The sequence below is a fragment of the Octodon degus genome, unplaced genomic scaffold, assembly GCF_000260255.1.
Source record: "Octodon degus isolate 3935 unplaced genomic scaffold, OctDeg1.0 scaffold00004, whole genome shotgun sequence".
Taxonomy (NCBI): domain Eukaryota; kingdom Metazoa; phylum Chordata; class Mammalia; order Rodentia; family Octodontidae; genus Octodon; species Octodon degus.
Window position 1 is genome coordinate 28,522,199 of NW_004524580.1, and position 16,788 is coordinate 28,538,986.

Consider the following 16,788-nt stretch of genomic DNA (forward strand, 5'->3'; position numbering starts at 1 on the left):
AAAATCAAGAAACCCTTAATCAACCTTAGCAAAAAAAAAAAAAAAAAGACTCAAACTCACACAAGTAATAATGAAAATGTGAAATCACAAGGGACCCTGAAGAAATCCAGAAGATTATCTATACTTACTTTGAAAACTTGTATTCTAGTAAGACAGAAAATGCAGAAGAAATAGATAAATTCTGTGATACATATGAAATTACCAAAGATGAATCAAAAAGATACAAAAATTCTAAATAAACCAGTATGGGTCAATGAAATTGAAGATGTAAGTAGCCCAACCCCTGTTGGATTTATTGCTTACTTCCACAAGAAGTTTAAAAAAGACCTAATAACACTTCTCAGACTCCTCTATGAAGTTGAAATGGAAGCCATTTCAAATATTCTCAAATTCATTCCTGGAAGCAAGCATTAGCCTGATACCAAAATCAGAGAAAGACTCAACTAAGAAAGAGAACCACAGGCCAATCTCTCTAACAAACATAGATGCAAAAATCCTCAAAAAGATACTAGCAAACAGAATGCAGCAAGTCATCAAGAAAATTATACACCATGATCAAGCAGGATTCATCCCAGGGATGCAGGGGTGGTTCAACATACGTAAGTCAATAAAGGTAATACACCATAACAGAACTAAGGACAAAAATCATATGATCATCTCAATAGATTTAGAAAAAGCTTTTGAAAAATTGGGGCACCCATTCATGATAAAAGCCCTACAGAAAATTGAAATAGATGGTTTTTATCTCAATCTGATAAAAGCCATCTATGACAAACAACGAAAAAAGAAAGACAGATATCTGAAATTCCTGAATTTGCATCTTAGAGCTATTACTTCCCAGCTCTGTAACTCTGAGGAAGTTATTCAATTTTTCTGGCATTTTACATAATAAATAAAAACATCAGTAATAAAAAACTTGTAAGATTGTTGTGAAGACTAGATGCAAAGCATATAAAATACCATATTTGAGACACATAATATCAGCAATTCAATTTCTAGATATGTATCCCTGAATGTAATTTTATGAAAAAATGTACTTTTTATTAAAATGTTCATAACATTTTATGAGGTATGATCAACAAATACAGTGAATGCTACATTTCAAAACATTACAGTAAAAGACACACTGCCATAACCCACTCAAAAACATTCCATCACTATGAACACACTTAACCCATCAGTCTTGCCACTTGCTGAAGCACTTCCAGAAGTCCTCTTTCATGTCTTTAGTTGCACTGCCATGGCTGCCTTGCCATCCTGAATCAATTCAAAACATTTCCTTTCATGGTCATTTTGACTTTGGGTAAGAGCCAGAAGTCACATGTGGTAAATAAGGTAGATAAGGATACACCACATTTTCACAACCTGCCTTTCCATTGGATAGCACACAGCAGCAGCATTCACTGTATTTTTTTTTCCACATCTCATAAAAGAGAAATTTCATGAAAATACATAGTAGAACAATGAGATAAGTCAATGCTGCTCAAAACAAGGGGCCATATTCTGAGAATTAATGCCCATGTTTTTACATTTATTCAAACATATGCCATTTTTTATCATCCCATGTATATTAATAATGAATAAGTTAAAATTCATCCAAGTATCTAGCAGTAAGGGAATGATTATGCATCAATACACACATGTATTTATCTAGGAAAGCTGGTAAATGCATACTCCCAGGCCATTCTGCTATGGTTGGGATCTAAACTGTCCCCTGAAGATTCAGGATTGCTGATGAGCTTTTGAGAAGTGACTGGAACACAGGGTTCTAACTCCATCAATGGGTTAAACCACAGATGAGGTCATAACCTGCTGGCATGACTGGAAGGTGATGGAAACAGGATATGGAGCCTAGTGAAAGGAGTGGATCAGGTGACCTTAGGGACTCCATCTGGTCCTGGGTTCCCTCTTCTCTGACTCCCTTTCTGCTTCCTGGCTGTCATGAAAAAGGCAGCATTCCTCTAGTATGCCCTTCCACCATGTTTCTGCCTTGCTACCAACCTGACAGCAACACAATCTGCTAACCACAGACTAAACTATAAGGCAAAATAAAGTCGTTCCTCCTTCACATTTTCTCAGGTATTTGGTCACAGTAATGAAAAGGTAACTAACACATTTATAGTCAAACAGCCTATTGACCTGGGATAGGACCAGAAAATGTATGGTAACAAACAATCCTAAGTGATTAGGATGGACAAGGTTTCTGAAAATTCTGCATTAGATAAGTACTATGATGCCACTAAAATGATAATTATGATGACTTTGTACTAACTTTTTTAAAACATACATTATACTACCAAATGAAAAACTTAGGCTTCAAAATTGTATACTTTATCTTATAACTATATTAAATATACTTTTGAAAAATTTTTAGCAATAGGATCATAGGTAATTTTTTTCTTTTATTCAACTTTTTTAAATAGCGAAGCTATCATCATAAGTGAATAATACATTAAAAGGAAAGTTAATGGATTTCCATGGCTTTAATGGTAAAGTTCAAACTCCTCAGGACAAGCATGTAAGTCCTTTAACCTGTAGTCTTACCTCTTGTCCATGCTCCAAATTACTGATAATACCTCCAAATTATACTTTATATTTACATACACTGTTAACGAATATGCTGATCTTTCCACCTAAAATACCCTTCCTCCAACTTGTCAGTGTAGCAAACTCCTAGTTACAAATACAGTATCACCTCCTCTCTGAAGCTTCCTCCCAAGCTCTTTCCAAAGACAATTAAGGGTGCCTCCTTCTTGCTCCTTGTGCTGACACAGCACTTTGGGCACTTCCATTGCAGCATATACAGCATACTATATTTGAATTCTTTGTTTATGTAACTAGTTAGCCTACAAGAATTTGGGGTTTGTAGAAATGATCTCATTCAATTTTAAAATCCGCAACAGGGGCCAGGGAGATAGCTCAGTAGAATAAGTGCTCGCCTGGCAAGCACAAGGTCCTGAGTTCAATTGCCGGTACCGCACCAAAAAAAAAAAAAAAAAAAAAAAAATCCACAACATATCCAACAAATATCTGTTGAAATAATAAGTGATCATCTGTTAATAAATACTTGTTAAAATAGTGAATAACTATTCATTATCACTCCTCTTTGTTGTTAGTTTGCTATAAAATTACAAATTTGTTAGTTTGCTATAAAATTATAAATTTGCTATTAAAATGACAGGCCTGATGATTAGTTGGATAGTATTTGATTGGTTGGTTGGTTACTAAGTTCAGTCTAAGTATACCTCAAAATGTAGCAAAAAAATACAAACAAGCAAAGAAACTTTTAAAAAGTTAAACCATTGTGTTTAAGTCTTCGGGTTTTTTTTTTTTTCTCTGATAATATCTTCAAGTTTCTATCAGTTTTCAGTTTTACAGACTGATCTAGACAATAGCCAAAGCAATCTGAAAAGAATTCTGCTTGAAGCTACCCACCGCTAGATTTTACCAAGGCAAAAACAGCCCTGCATAATTCCTGCTGATCCCCACTAACACACTCCCACTCACTCCCGAATCACTATATAGCAATAAAATATCTACACAAAAGAGATAATTCTGTAAGTAAATACAGCAGTTTTTCAGTATATTCAAAACATTAAATACTACACTTAGCATATCTGTATGAAACAAAGATATTTCAAATACAAGTTTGTAACTAGAGGTAACCAAACAAGAACCCAAAGTGGTTAAGAATAATCTAAGTCAAAAAAAAAAAAAAAATAGATGATTGATTGATAGATGACAGAGATAGATAGATATAGATAGATAGATAAATAGATAGATAGATAGACAGACAGACAGACAGACAGACAGACCAATCGCTCGCTCAATCGATTGATCCATCGATCTAATGCAGGAGAATGCTAAATGGGATTCAAGAGTCAGAAATTCAAATGTTTCCACTGCACAGTAAAATATAAATTTACAGAATAACCTAGATACTGAAGTCAACTTACAAAATGATTTTTTTTAATGTGTTTATTTGATACAGGGTCTCACTATGCAGTTTGGACACAGTGATCCTTCTGTCTCAGTCTCCCCAGCACTGGGATTACAGGCATGCACCACCATGCCCGGTTCCAGGGCCAGTAAGGCATGCCTAGGATTCCAGGGCCGGCAAGGCATGCAGAACCAGGAAGCGAATCTGGATCTTTGCACTTGCCAGGCAGGCGCTTAGACCATCAAGCTATCTCCCCAGCCCTAAAAAATGATTTTTAAGTAAAAAGAAATGTATTTAAAAGAATTTGAATCTCAAATCATATTAGCTATTAAAGCTGTTATACAATTCTAGCCCATAGCTTTGTCATCTGTGATTATATAAATACAGACATCTAAGAAATACCTTCTGCTCAGCAGATTAAAGTGCCTGCTTAGGCAGAGCACATCGGCTGGGGTTCAATCCCCATCTTGCCATCCAGACCGCCCCTGGGGCACACTGAGGCTGTGATGAGACTGGGCGTGGTGGCACATGCCTATAATCCCAGCTCTTGGGAGGCTGAAAACAGGAGAATCACTACGAGTCTCATCTACATAGTGAGACCCTGTACTAAATAAACAAAATTTTTAAAAAAGAAAAGAAATACCTTCTGAAAGTTGGCAAACAATATGCCATATGTTTATATGGAAGAGTATGGTATATATAAATCCAATAAAAAGTTCTAGGGATTGAATAAGTAGCCCAAAAAAGGCTTCTCCATCACCAGCCCTCTTTCCCCAACCAAATCCATTCTTTCTCAACCTTATAAAAAGGAAAAACAAATGATCATCCTTCATACAACTCCCTCCTGTAAACCAGGCAAAATCCACTCCATTAGTTCTGCCATAGAGATCCATAACTTTACTATTTTGGCCTAATGTTGTGTTGACTCTAAATAAAAATAATAAAAGATTATTTCTCTCTAAACAGTTACCTTCTTTTCCTTCCTCTTCCTAAAAGCCTTACTGATCAATCATATTTTACTGTAAATTAACTCTTACCTCCCACAAATAGTTTTTAGTAATGGGGTAAAAAGACAGGAAAGATGGTATAGACTGGGTCCATCATATCAGAGAAGAAATGAACATTGAAGCAGGCAGAAAACTGGAAATGGTGAAAGCAAATTATGTTAACTGTTCAATTTTGAAAGTTCAGTATTTGTTGTTTTTAGCCTAATGCCACTATGCAATCCATCCCACATCTACTCCTCACACATTTGGTTCCCTCTTGGAAATGGACAAAAAGCACAAGAACTATAGCAAGGGTGTTCCTGTAGTACTCAGAAACGATGAATAGGATCTTTTTCTACAAAAAGAGATTTAGATGCAGAAGATTAAAGGAAATGTGGAACAAAAACATCAGGCAGGCAGCAGGAAATGAAGCTGACTGTTCATCAGTCAAAACATAATCCAATCTGGTCAAAGAATTCTTTTAGCTCCCCTAACTAGAATTAGCCATTTTTTAAAGCTTCTCTCACAACAGAATCCATGTAAGTCTACAGAATGAGTCAAAGCTCCATTTCACAGCTAGATCTATGAAGACATGTCATGTAATAATAATAAAGCACTGTTCATAAAAAGACCAGATTGAGAAATTAACTCCCTGTACACTACAGTAAAAGAAACTTAAAGAAAACAAAATTCATCCTTTTATAGTATTTTTGATCCACCCTTAGAAAATCAATTTCAAGCCTTACCCAGGCTTGACACAAATGTAAAACTCATTTGCTATCCTGATGTAAAAGAAGAAAACTAAAACCTAAGAAGTGTTTCCAGATCTGTATAAATACCATTAGGTTTTCAACTAACAAACTGCCTTCTCTGAGGCTTACACAACCTCGTCATCACACACATGAGAAAGAAGTGAAACACAGATGAGTCTTCTGTGTAAATTCCTGCTTCAACTATAACATATTCACTCATATTAACATACGATGAGTGATCAAAACCCAATGCATTTTCATTAACTGAAACCATTCTGCAATATGTCCAAATTGAATACATACTAAAGTTCTTTCAGGTTCCATAGGCTGCAACTTGTCTTTTCTAACCTTTAATTTGCATTATGGTCTGTTTCAATTTCTAATTAAATACTCAGGAAGAATATTCAAATATTCTATAACAGACGAAAGAATTGTCCAAAAATTACCTCAAATGCGTAATAAATTATATCAGTATACAAATGAGCTAATCAACTTTTTATTGTCACTTGAAAAGCTAAACTGCTGAAGTCAGTAGACACACTGCTGAGTACTGTATACTTCTCCCTGCATGTCAGTGAAGACTCACTCCACCGTTCTATCCACAATGAGAAGTCACTGACACACACACTAGGAATTGTCCAATGTGAGAGTGAACAACATGAACAGTAGTCACTGGTCGGTTATCCTAGTTCTTTGCACACATCATTCTCACAGTTTTTGAAGAGGGAGTCTCAAACCATTCTTAGAAAGAGACCAAAACCACAACTCCCTGCTTCTCTCCTTACCTTCCCATCATGCATCTGGCACTGTTCACTTTGGCAGACATAGCTCCTTGAACATAATGGTACAATCACTGCTCCAAACAGTATTACAATCCAAAATAGATAACCCACTTGCAATTTGACTATTTTTATAGATACAACATTTTCACAAAGCTTAACTGCTCCATTTGTGATTTATTCCATTTAAGCAAACGCAGCTTTTTTACAAAGAGTCGCAATAACCACAATTCCCCTAATAGCTGTGAAAAATCACAGTGCTTCTTATCTCCTTGTACCATCACCAAAATCTTCAGGAGGTGAATCAGTAATCTGAAAAATGTATAAGTTCCCTGGTGTGAGTCTTTGGTAACCAGATGATAACTTCCCCCTATTTCTTATTGGTGTACTTTTTTTACACAGGAATTTTAAGAATTGGATCTTTTTTGTTCAACAAGAATTTACTAAATACAGTTTTTACATTACTCAATTCTTTGAAGCACTAAGAAAATCAAGGAAATCTAAAGCATTAACAAATGCTTGTGCTTTATTAAAATACAAATACTTCTTAGTACTTCAGTCCATAAAAAAATTTTAAATAGGAATTATTACTTTTTAAAATAAAAAGAGGTAGGCATGATGGTGTATAGTTATAATCCCAACACCCGGGAGACAGAGGCAGAAGCATCACTGTGAGTTTGAGGTCAGCTTGGGCTACAAAGTGAGTTCAAGGTCAGCCTGCACTGCATAGTGAAACCTCAGCTCAAAACGACAAAAAAGAAAAGAAAAAAGAAGGTAGTTGTGCCAAAGAAAAAGGTATTAAAATATTTTGTACCTGTCTCACGAAAGATGTAAGTTTAGTAAAATGAAATCTCTCATGTAATCTGGAGGAAGAAAATAAAAGAGACAACTTAATTTGAGTACTCTGATGAGTTCTGGTTTCTTTAAAGACAAAAGGGGCTGGTGAAGGGCATAACTGAAAACAAACAGAAAAAGAAACATACTTTTCACCAAAAAAATGCTAAACACTTAAGCTAAGTTTTAAAAAAAAGAATGGAGGAATAATGGTTCCCTAATGTAACCTTTAAGTCTGACAATGTAAAAACTGTAGGCAGGGGAGATGGCTCAGTGGAATAAGTGCTTCCCTGGCAAGTGCAAGGGCCTGAGTTCAATCCCCGGTTCTGCCAGATTAAAAAAAAAAAAAAAAAAAAAACTGTAGAACACAACTTCATACCATAAAAGAATCTCCACTGCTATCCAACGATGCCAAGAATCTGAGTCCTCCCAATTTCTATTTTTCTGTCTTCCTTATTATGAATTGTTTTCAAATTAGAAAGCAAAAACAAATAAGAGTACTGAAGCTTCAAACCAAGAGCTCATCAGAGACACTTAGCTGCTTTGAGTGAGTGTTAAGTGTCCATCCAGACCCAGAACAATTACAGGCAGGAGGGTAGAAGTTTTGATTTTCATCAAAACTAGGAATTACCAATGGCTCACAACCAGAAACAAGCTATAATAAGGCGGCCTGATTTTGGTGGAATTTATAGACTTACTACTAAAGAGACAGATTAAAAGAATACCATAAACAGGACACAGCATAAAGCAAGGCAATAGATAAAATACCTCACAATGTTCTCACAGGTATGGAGAGAAGTAGCTGGTTCTATTAAGTGGCTCTAATGTAAGAAGAAATGATTTGCATAGTTATTTTTAAAGTGACACTAAGCTGAAGAGGTTTTTTTAGGGATATATTATGCGTATTGAACTGCAGTAACAGGAAACATTACATGTATTTAATCTACAGATGCACAGAAGTTAATATGCTGAAAATTTTTTTTCAAGAGTTAAAAAAAATGGATTACAAATACAGGCTAAAACAAGTAAGACTGTAACAGGAATAACTTAAGTTTAGCCAAGACTTTTAAAAGTACCAGATAGGAGAATTACAGCTTCACAGATCAATGAAAAAATATCTGGAACTTCTAATTGATTATAAAGCTCCATGTAAACCACCATCATTTTGGCCTTCAATCAATAATGACACAATAATCTCATTATATCATGTTTTAATAGCTACTATTTTAATTAAATATGTTCATTGTAGAAACTGAAAAATGCAGGTAAAGAAAATAAAGATCAGACCAGAATGACAGGCACTGCAAGCATGAGCCTACTATTACAAACTGCCATCTTCAGTGCAGGTGTTTAGGTCACAGGTGTCAGCATATATAATTAGTCAAGGCGAGAATCCTTCCAATTAACTGCTAGATTTGAAAATCTTCTGAGGATTCTCAAAATCATTGCCTTACCCATCTTGTACAAATAACTGTATGGCTTTGCCTCTGTCATGTTCCCTAGCTCTTCTCCTTGCTCTCTCTTCATTGTCTAGTCCTCAAGTTCTTGCTTTCCTTCTAATTGTATTATACATTTCCATTTGTATTTCTTCTTTTGAGTTCTTATATAGGGAAAGTATATGATATTTACACATGTGTGTCTGGTTTATTTCACTTATGAGTATATCTTCAAGTGGCATCCATTTCAATATAAAGGCTTCGAGTTTATCATTCTTTATAGCTGAGTAATACTCCATGGTATAAAAATACCACATCTTTTTCATCCATTCCTCAGGTGACGGGCATCTTCGTTGTTTCCAAGATTTGGCTATCACAAATTGTGCTGCTATAAACATAGGTACACATGTATCACTATGATATGATGATTTCAGATCCTCCAGGAAAATTCCCAGTAGGGGAATAGCTGATTTGAATGGGATTTCCAGTCCTAGTTTTTTAAGGAGTCTTCACACTGATTTCCATAATAGTTGCACCAGTCTACATTCTCACCAGCAGTGGAGAAGGGTTCCTTTTTCCCCACAAGCTCTCCAGCATTTGTTGTTGGGTGATTTCTTTACCATAGCCATTTTTTCTGGGGTAAGATGATATCTCAATGTTGTTTGAATTTGCATTTCACAGATGGCTGGTGATATGGAACATTTTTTCATATATTTATTCACTTCTTTAATTTCATCTTCTGAGAAGTGTGCGTTCATCTCGGATGCCCATTTCTGGATTGGGTCTTTCAATTTTGGGGTCCTAGTGGTTTTTAGTTCTTCATAAATTCTAGAGAGCAGAACTTTGTCTGAGTACTTATTTGTCAAGATTTTTTCCAAATTTGTGGGTTGTCTTTTCACTTTGTTGGTAATTTCTTTTGACGTGCAAAAACTTCTCAATAAGAGGAGGTCCCAGTCATTAATTCTTTCAAGTGTTACCCATGCGATGTGATTTTTGTTCATGAACTCTTTGCCTACCCCTATGTCTTCAAGAGTTTCTGCTTATCATGACATGCCAGTTGCTGCCATGCTGTCTCTCGGGTACATGTTTGTTTTAAAAGTAAGGAAGTGGTAAATCAAGGCAGGAGACAGGAAAAGGAATGTTGCGGGACTGTCCAGCCACAATGCTGTATATGGTTCGATTTCTAAACTTACGTAAACATATATAATTGTTTATTCCTATTTTTTACATATATTTTAATTTTTTAAATTTTTTTCATCATAGTCTGTAGGGACTTAAAGTTTAACATACCAATACTTGATGAAAAATACCTCTTCCATGTTATGCCCAAGATGTTTGATATTCAGACAGATAGTAAGGTTAAGCTCAACAGCCTAGGTTGTATGTTAGTAACAATAAGCTTTTCTTCTGGAGGGTTAACAACCTAAGTCTGCAAACCAAAATTAGAGAAAAAGGAGGGCCACAAGGAAAGCTAAAATTTTGGCCCTAGCCTTCCAAGGTCAATTAAGACTCGGGACATATGAGAACCTGTACTGTGACATCATGTAATTCAGTTGTGTACCAAATTTTCTGATCAAGACGATTATGGGGCCACAGAAGAAAGTGATCAATGATGTAGAATGTGCCTGAGGAGAGACACATGGAGAGAAAACATTCTCTCAGGCTTTCACAGAGAGCACATTGGCCAAGCAATGGCCATGACTCATCTACATGGCTGACACTGACAAAGGACCTACAAACTGAGGTACAGGGTCTCAGGATAAATCCTGAGGGGGGGCCAGGGAGATGACTCAATAGGATAAGTGCTTGACTGGCAAACGCAAGGATCTGAGTTCAATCCCCGGTTCTGCCAAAAATTAAAAAAAAAAAAAAGTTACAAATAAATAAATAAATAAATAAAATAAATCCTGAGGGGATTTTACTGACCTTATCAGATACAACAATTCTTATTACATAGGTCTTGCTTTATCTTGGTCTTAACCATCCAGCAGAAAAGTATAAAAACGAAGTATAAGAAGTAAAGCCATGGTGTGATGCTGAGCTGTAGGGGACTCAGGTCAACAACTTCTGACACTGCCAGTCATGCGGAAGACCCAATACTATTATGGACTACTGGACTATTTTGGAATATTTTGCTGAGTTCACACACCTATAATATTTAAATGATGGAACTAAACAAAAAAAGGGGATACAGATGAATGACCATTTTGTATCTGTGTATTCAAAATGGTTAGGATAGATATACAGCTACATTCTCTTAATTCAATGAATAGAGGGATTTGTTCTAATAGTGTTTGTAAATAGGATATCATGTCTGCATCTTGTACAACAAATAACCACTAGGAAGACAGTATGCAATGTGATAATTATTGAAACTGTCCTACTGATTTGAAACTGTGTCACTGCTATTTATTTCTCAATAAAATTATGGGGGGAGGGGCCGGGGAGATGGCTCAGAGGATAAGTGCTTCACTGGAAAATGCAAGGATCTGAGTTCAATCCCCAGTTCTACCAAAATAAATAAATAAATAAATAATAAAAATAAAATAAAATTATGGGGGGAAAGAAAGAGGATGGTAGAAAGCACAACTAGAGCAGGGAACAAGGTCTGGAGCCCAGCAATTTCAGAGATGACTTTTGAGGTCTGCACAGTCCTATGGATAACCCACTATGACTACTGGACTATATTGGATTATTTTGCTGAACTCATGCACCTACAATATTTAAATTGTGATGAATTACCCATCTCTGACAAAACTAAATGAAAAAGGGGGACATAAATTAAGGACCATTTTGTATTTGTATATACAAAATAGTTAGGATAGATATACAGCTACTTTCTCTTAATTCAATGAGATTTGTACTAAAAGTGTTTGGACAGGACCTCATGTCTGCATCTTGTACTATGAATAACTACTACGAAGACAACAATATGCAATTTATTAATTATTGTAACTGTCTTATCCTGTTTTGAAACTGTCTCATTACTTTCTCAATAAAATTAATAAAAAAGAAAGGAAAGATCACTCACAATCCTATCACTGAAAGGTGAACACTATCTCCAATTCGTTGTTTCATCATTCCAGACATCATAAAGTACATTATAAATATTTGCACTAATTTCTTCTTATAATCATACTAGGAATGTTCTTTTGTAATGTTATGTTTTTATTATAATTATTCAACAGTATTAAGCCCCACTATGTTCAACATTGGTCAACTGACATAGAGCGCATATTCATTCCTTGTGACTTTTATTTTAAGATGATCACTGGAAAGTTTGAGAATACTCAAGGAAGAAAAAAATGAGTACTAAAAAATATGAAAGCCTCAGTTCTTAACACCTATGTCCTACTACCACACAACAATTAAGGAAAATGATAGTTCTTCCCATGGAAAATAAAAAAAGAACTTTTACACAAAAGTAACCACCTAAAGAATCACCTTTGGACCTGAATTTGACTACTTTACATTAATCCATACAGCCAACCTAGTACCAATGCATGGAATTTACAAAAAAGTAGATTTCACTGAGGACATAGCTCAGCAGCACAAGAGCCTGCCTGGCAAGGCCAAGTCCTGAGTTGGATTCCTGATACAAAAAAAAAAGGTGGATCTCAACTCAATAAAAATACAACATAAATAAATAAACAAGCAAACAACTGATGTGCCAAAAAAAAAAAAAAAAAAAGAAAACGAAAAGAAAAGAAATGCATCTAGTCAAAACATTTTAACAGGGCTGGAATAGCTAACTGGAAAGAGGTGGAATTCCGACTTCGAGAAGTTGGATTAAAGGTCTCATGATTCTAATGAAAAATTTGCTGAAGACATGGCTAATAGAAAACAAATTTCAGTAGTTAAGGCCTAACAAATTGAGTCAGAGTCTCATGTGCTTTAGATCTACATGATTAAAAAACACTAATGACACTCAATGCCTTTCACTTATTGATTTATACAGCATTTAATCCTTACCACAACATTATGTGTTAGGTACTACTATTATTTCCACTCTACAGAAAGGATTTAGAGGTAATTTTATGTTTATTTAAGGGCATTCTCAGTTCTACTGAAAACTCCAATATCATGATCATTCCCAGTCATATAGCTCCTGTTCATTTAGTAAATAAGGAATCGCAAGCATCTTCTGAAAAATTTTTATCTGGGGAATCCTCAAAAACACAGTTAAGAGATTTTTTCATAAAAAATGAATGTTTTAATTCAATTACTATTCACAGCAAAAAATGTTCAAATTGGACTATCTAAATTGACCATATGGGCCAGCCAAATAGCTCAGCGGGTTAAAGTACCTATTTAGACGCAGGGGCGGGGTTCAATCCAAGGCACCCATGCTGGCCCCGCCCCTGGGGCCCGCTGACCCTGAGCCTGAGCCTGAGCCTGTACTACAATACAAAAATAATTAAATAAAAATAAAATACATTGACCATATGCACTTAAACTTTTGTGAATAAAACAGATTTATGAATAAGACTTAATACCTGGCACAGCAAATTTGAACCACTGAATTTCAAATCCTTGGCATTATTAATTAAGTAACCTTGAGCAACTAATTAATCTTCCTATCTCTCTACTCTTTCATCTGTGAAATGAGGATCGACCTCTTAAGGTTGACATAACTACTGAATTAGATATTCTCTATAAGCATTTAGCACAGTGTCTAACATTGTTACTATACCACACAATAACGCAAATGAGAAAAAGCACCCAACTTATTTCATAATTAACTCTAAAACATTAAAGTATTTCAGTGTCATTATGTTTGATGGGCAAGGGGGGCGCATTTTCCATTGTGATATAAATTTCTGATGACACTCACTTGTGAAATGGTGACAACTAAATAAATATGCCTTCTTAGAAATTTCACTTTATGCAGCTCTGATACCAAGAATGGAATTTCAATTCTTATTTCTTCAAAGATACTATTAGTTGTCTATGCAGAGTGAGATAAATGCAAGTTCAAGTTACTGGCTTTTATGTGACTTTCTCAACTTTGTTCAAAGTACTCTGATGAACACGTCTTTTAGTCTGTTTGCTTTCTACATGCCTTTGTTTTGTACAGTATTACTGCTACCTCTGACAAAACCAGCACAACAGAAAACCTCCCATTTGAGTGTACACTGTAGGTCACAATTATGGTACTTTAGTGTTTACTAACATTAAATAATCGACATTTTATTCCTAAGAACCAACATTTACTCTTTTTTTTTTTTTATAAAAATGCCACAATGGGAAGTTTCGAGTGTATAAAAGATGCCTGGCTTGCGTTCTGTCATAGACTGTTTTCAAAATGGTATTCATGTCAATGAAATTAACTGAAGTGCTCACTGTTCTCAAAGAATTTTTAGTATTTTTTCCAAAGGAACTACATATTTTGAGAAACTTCTTTCAGCATAGAGGTGTCTAGCCCCAATTATGTTTACAACTAGTGGATGCCCTGGCAAACATACTTAAGTATATTATACGGTTATAACTTAAAACTGTAACTAGATAAATTTCTTTTCTAGACATTATCTGTGGCTAAGGGCAATTATTTAGATGTGGTCTGAATTTGTATACACTGCCTACTTGGGTTTGAAAGTAAAAACAGTTAAGAAAAGAATACACACAAAGCCATAATTTCTAGGATCTACTGAAAAAAGTCTCATTAATTGCTCTGAAGTGAACTGTCATTCCAATAAAATGTCACTGTCAGACAATACATTATAAGATAAGGAGTTTTTAAAGCCCCATTCATCATTTTCCAAATAATTTATCTCACTGAAATATAAACTTCTCATTTTCCCGTTAGCCAGAACTATAATCAAATGCACTGTCCGATCGCTGGTACTATGAGTCTATGTAAAGAACACGATATCATCACTCAAAAGTTTGTATTAAACACTTGACAAGAAGAGGACAGAATTCTTTTTTAAAACCAAGAAATCACGCAGGCTTTTTAAAAATTTTAGCAGTGTAGCTGGATTGCCTAAGAGAGGTTTTAAAGTGAAGATAAATGTTGAATGGTGCTCCAAAATATGCTGGACCAACTGAATGTTATGATTTCAGAAACTAACGAATGTCCGAGTTCCTCCCTCGCAGTTGTTATCGTTTGTCCATCAATTCAACTTTAAAGATAACAGTTTCTCGAGTATATAGCACTCTATTTCCAAGGCATTACTTGCTAAATGAAGACTTTGACTTTTTTTTAAATGTCATCTTAGATCCTGCAAGCAATATCGGTGTCACCTGCAACAGCTTTGCATTAAAAGGCCTCTACTACATTCCACACACATTATCTCAATCCCGACCTGGCACCCTGCATCCTGAGGCACAGTAACCAAGTTTCACTCAGCAATGCCCAGGTAATTCAAACAACACCTGGGGCAAGCTAACCTGGCTCATCAAGTTTCAGTAAACCTGCACCGATGACATCTCAGCAGGTCTACTTTCTTCACCTTGTAGGATCAAAACCCACAGCACAGCAAACGCCTTCTGCAAGGAAAGGGAGCAGCAACCCAAGGCTATGGCTTTGGCAGAGTAATTGCATGCACGCAATACAGCAGCTTCTCTGCCAATTTCATTTAAATAGACCAAAAAAAAAAAAAAAAAGGCTGGCTTCCAGGCTGCAAATATATAACAGGGATGGAAAACCGGAGGAACGCCGGTTTTCTTCCAGCTACACTAGTGCCTGTGCAAGTTCTGCACCACAGCTCGGAGAAAAAAGTAGCTGACTGACGCATTGATGGAAGGCTATTTTAAAATTACTCAACGATAAGGCATCAGTCCGACGGGGATGTTCACGCCGCCTCTCCACACACAGCCTGTTTTCCTACTAATTTAAGAATGAATCCCTGGCAGCCACCAGGTGCAATAACCGTGAGGAGGAGGACGTATCCATCACAATGCACAACGAGGTGTGCCACCCCCGAGCTGGCGCGGTCCTTACCTTAGCAGATTAGACAGGGGCAGCGGTCCGGATCCACCGCCCAGGATCCCTCCTTTCCTGCCAGACAGGAGTTTCTCTACCAGAGCCACATTTCCAGTGCGAGCCGCTTCCAGCAGCTCCTGGTCCTTCCCCATAGTCTCTCGGCGACTCCTCCGGAGTCCTCTCCTGGCCCAGGTCCTGCTCCCGGCCCACCCCCTCTCCCCAAATCTGGGCCCTCAGCCCCGCCCCACCCTGAAATAAAGCGAGGACTCGCGGCTCCGGGCGATCCCCGCGGCCCCCGCGCTCCGGCTCCAATCCCGGGCGCAGCTTCTACAATAGGAAGCAGCCCATGGCTCGGCGGGGCCGGGCGGTCGGGCGGGGAGCCGCGCCGCGCCCCCACAGCCCCTCCCCGGGATCCCGCGGCCTCTCCCTGGGGCTGGGGGCCTGGGGGCCCGGGGCACGCGAGGGGGCCGCGGAGCGCTGAGGGGTCGCGCGGGCTCAGGCTCTGCTCCCCGGAACCCGCGCGCCTCGAACGCCCGCGGCGGCCCTCGCGCCTGGCCCGGGATTTCCTCAGCTTCCGCCCCGGGCGGGCTAGGCGGTTACGCGGCAGCGTCCGCGGCCCGCGATGGGGAGGAGCGCGGCGGCGGTAGCGGCCGAGGACAGGCGGAGCTGGAGAGCCGCGGCGGGCGGGCGGGCGCGTGCCGAGGGCGGCGACGGCGGCGCCTCAGAGCTGCGCGCGCGGGGGGCGTGTGCGCGCGGGCAGGTGCGGCTCGGGAGGCGCGGGAGGGCGGGGCCTCGGGAGGGGCGGGGCCTCGGGAGGGGCGGGGCTCGTGGAGCTGACCTCCCTGCCTGAGCCCGGGACCCTCCCTCTCCAGCCTGCTCCGAGAAGGCTCGACCCTCCGAGGACCGCGGTTCTGCAGGCCCGGGCCGAAGCCCAGGGTCGTCCCGACGCTCGAGGAAAATCCTCCGTGACGCGATGGGGGAGCAGGTGATGCTGGGAAGGGTCCTTCACCGCCGCTGCGGGTCCGGGTCCCGCAACTTGATGCTCTGTGGGTTTACCTCTCCCAGAGTCCCAGATACCGTCTCTGCCCTTGGCTAGAAAGAAGAGGTTCCTTTTCTCCCTGTTTCGGTGACACTAG

At 38.3% G+C, this 16,788-nt stretch overlaps 1 protein-coding gene across 5 annotated transcripts in view; it reads right to left on the minus strand.

Moving 5' to 3' along the window:
- Positions 1-16,080, minus strand: part of Anks1b (ankyrin repeat and sterile alpha motif domain containing 1B) — a 1,319,834-nt gene extending 1,303,754 nt beyond the window's left edge. For 4 of the 5 annotated variants that reach the window (XM_023716668.1, XM_004623821.2, XM_023716659.1 and 1 more), the window contains exon 1: positions 15,671-16,080. In XM_023716668.1, coding sequence (XP_023572436.1) covers positions 15,671-15,804 — 134 coding nt within the window. In that variant the 5' untranslated portion in view covers positions 15,805-16,080. The remainder of the gene's footprint in view (positions 1-15,670) is intronic. The other variant, XM_023716658.1, reaches the window with a different exon arrangement.
- Between the last annotated feature and the right edge of the window lie 708 nt (positions 16,081-16,788).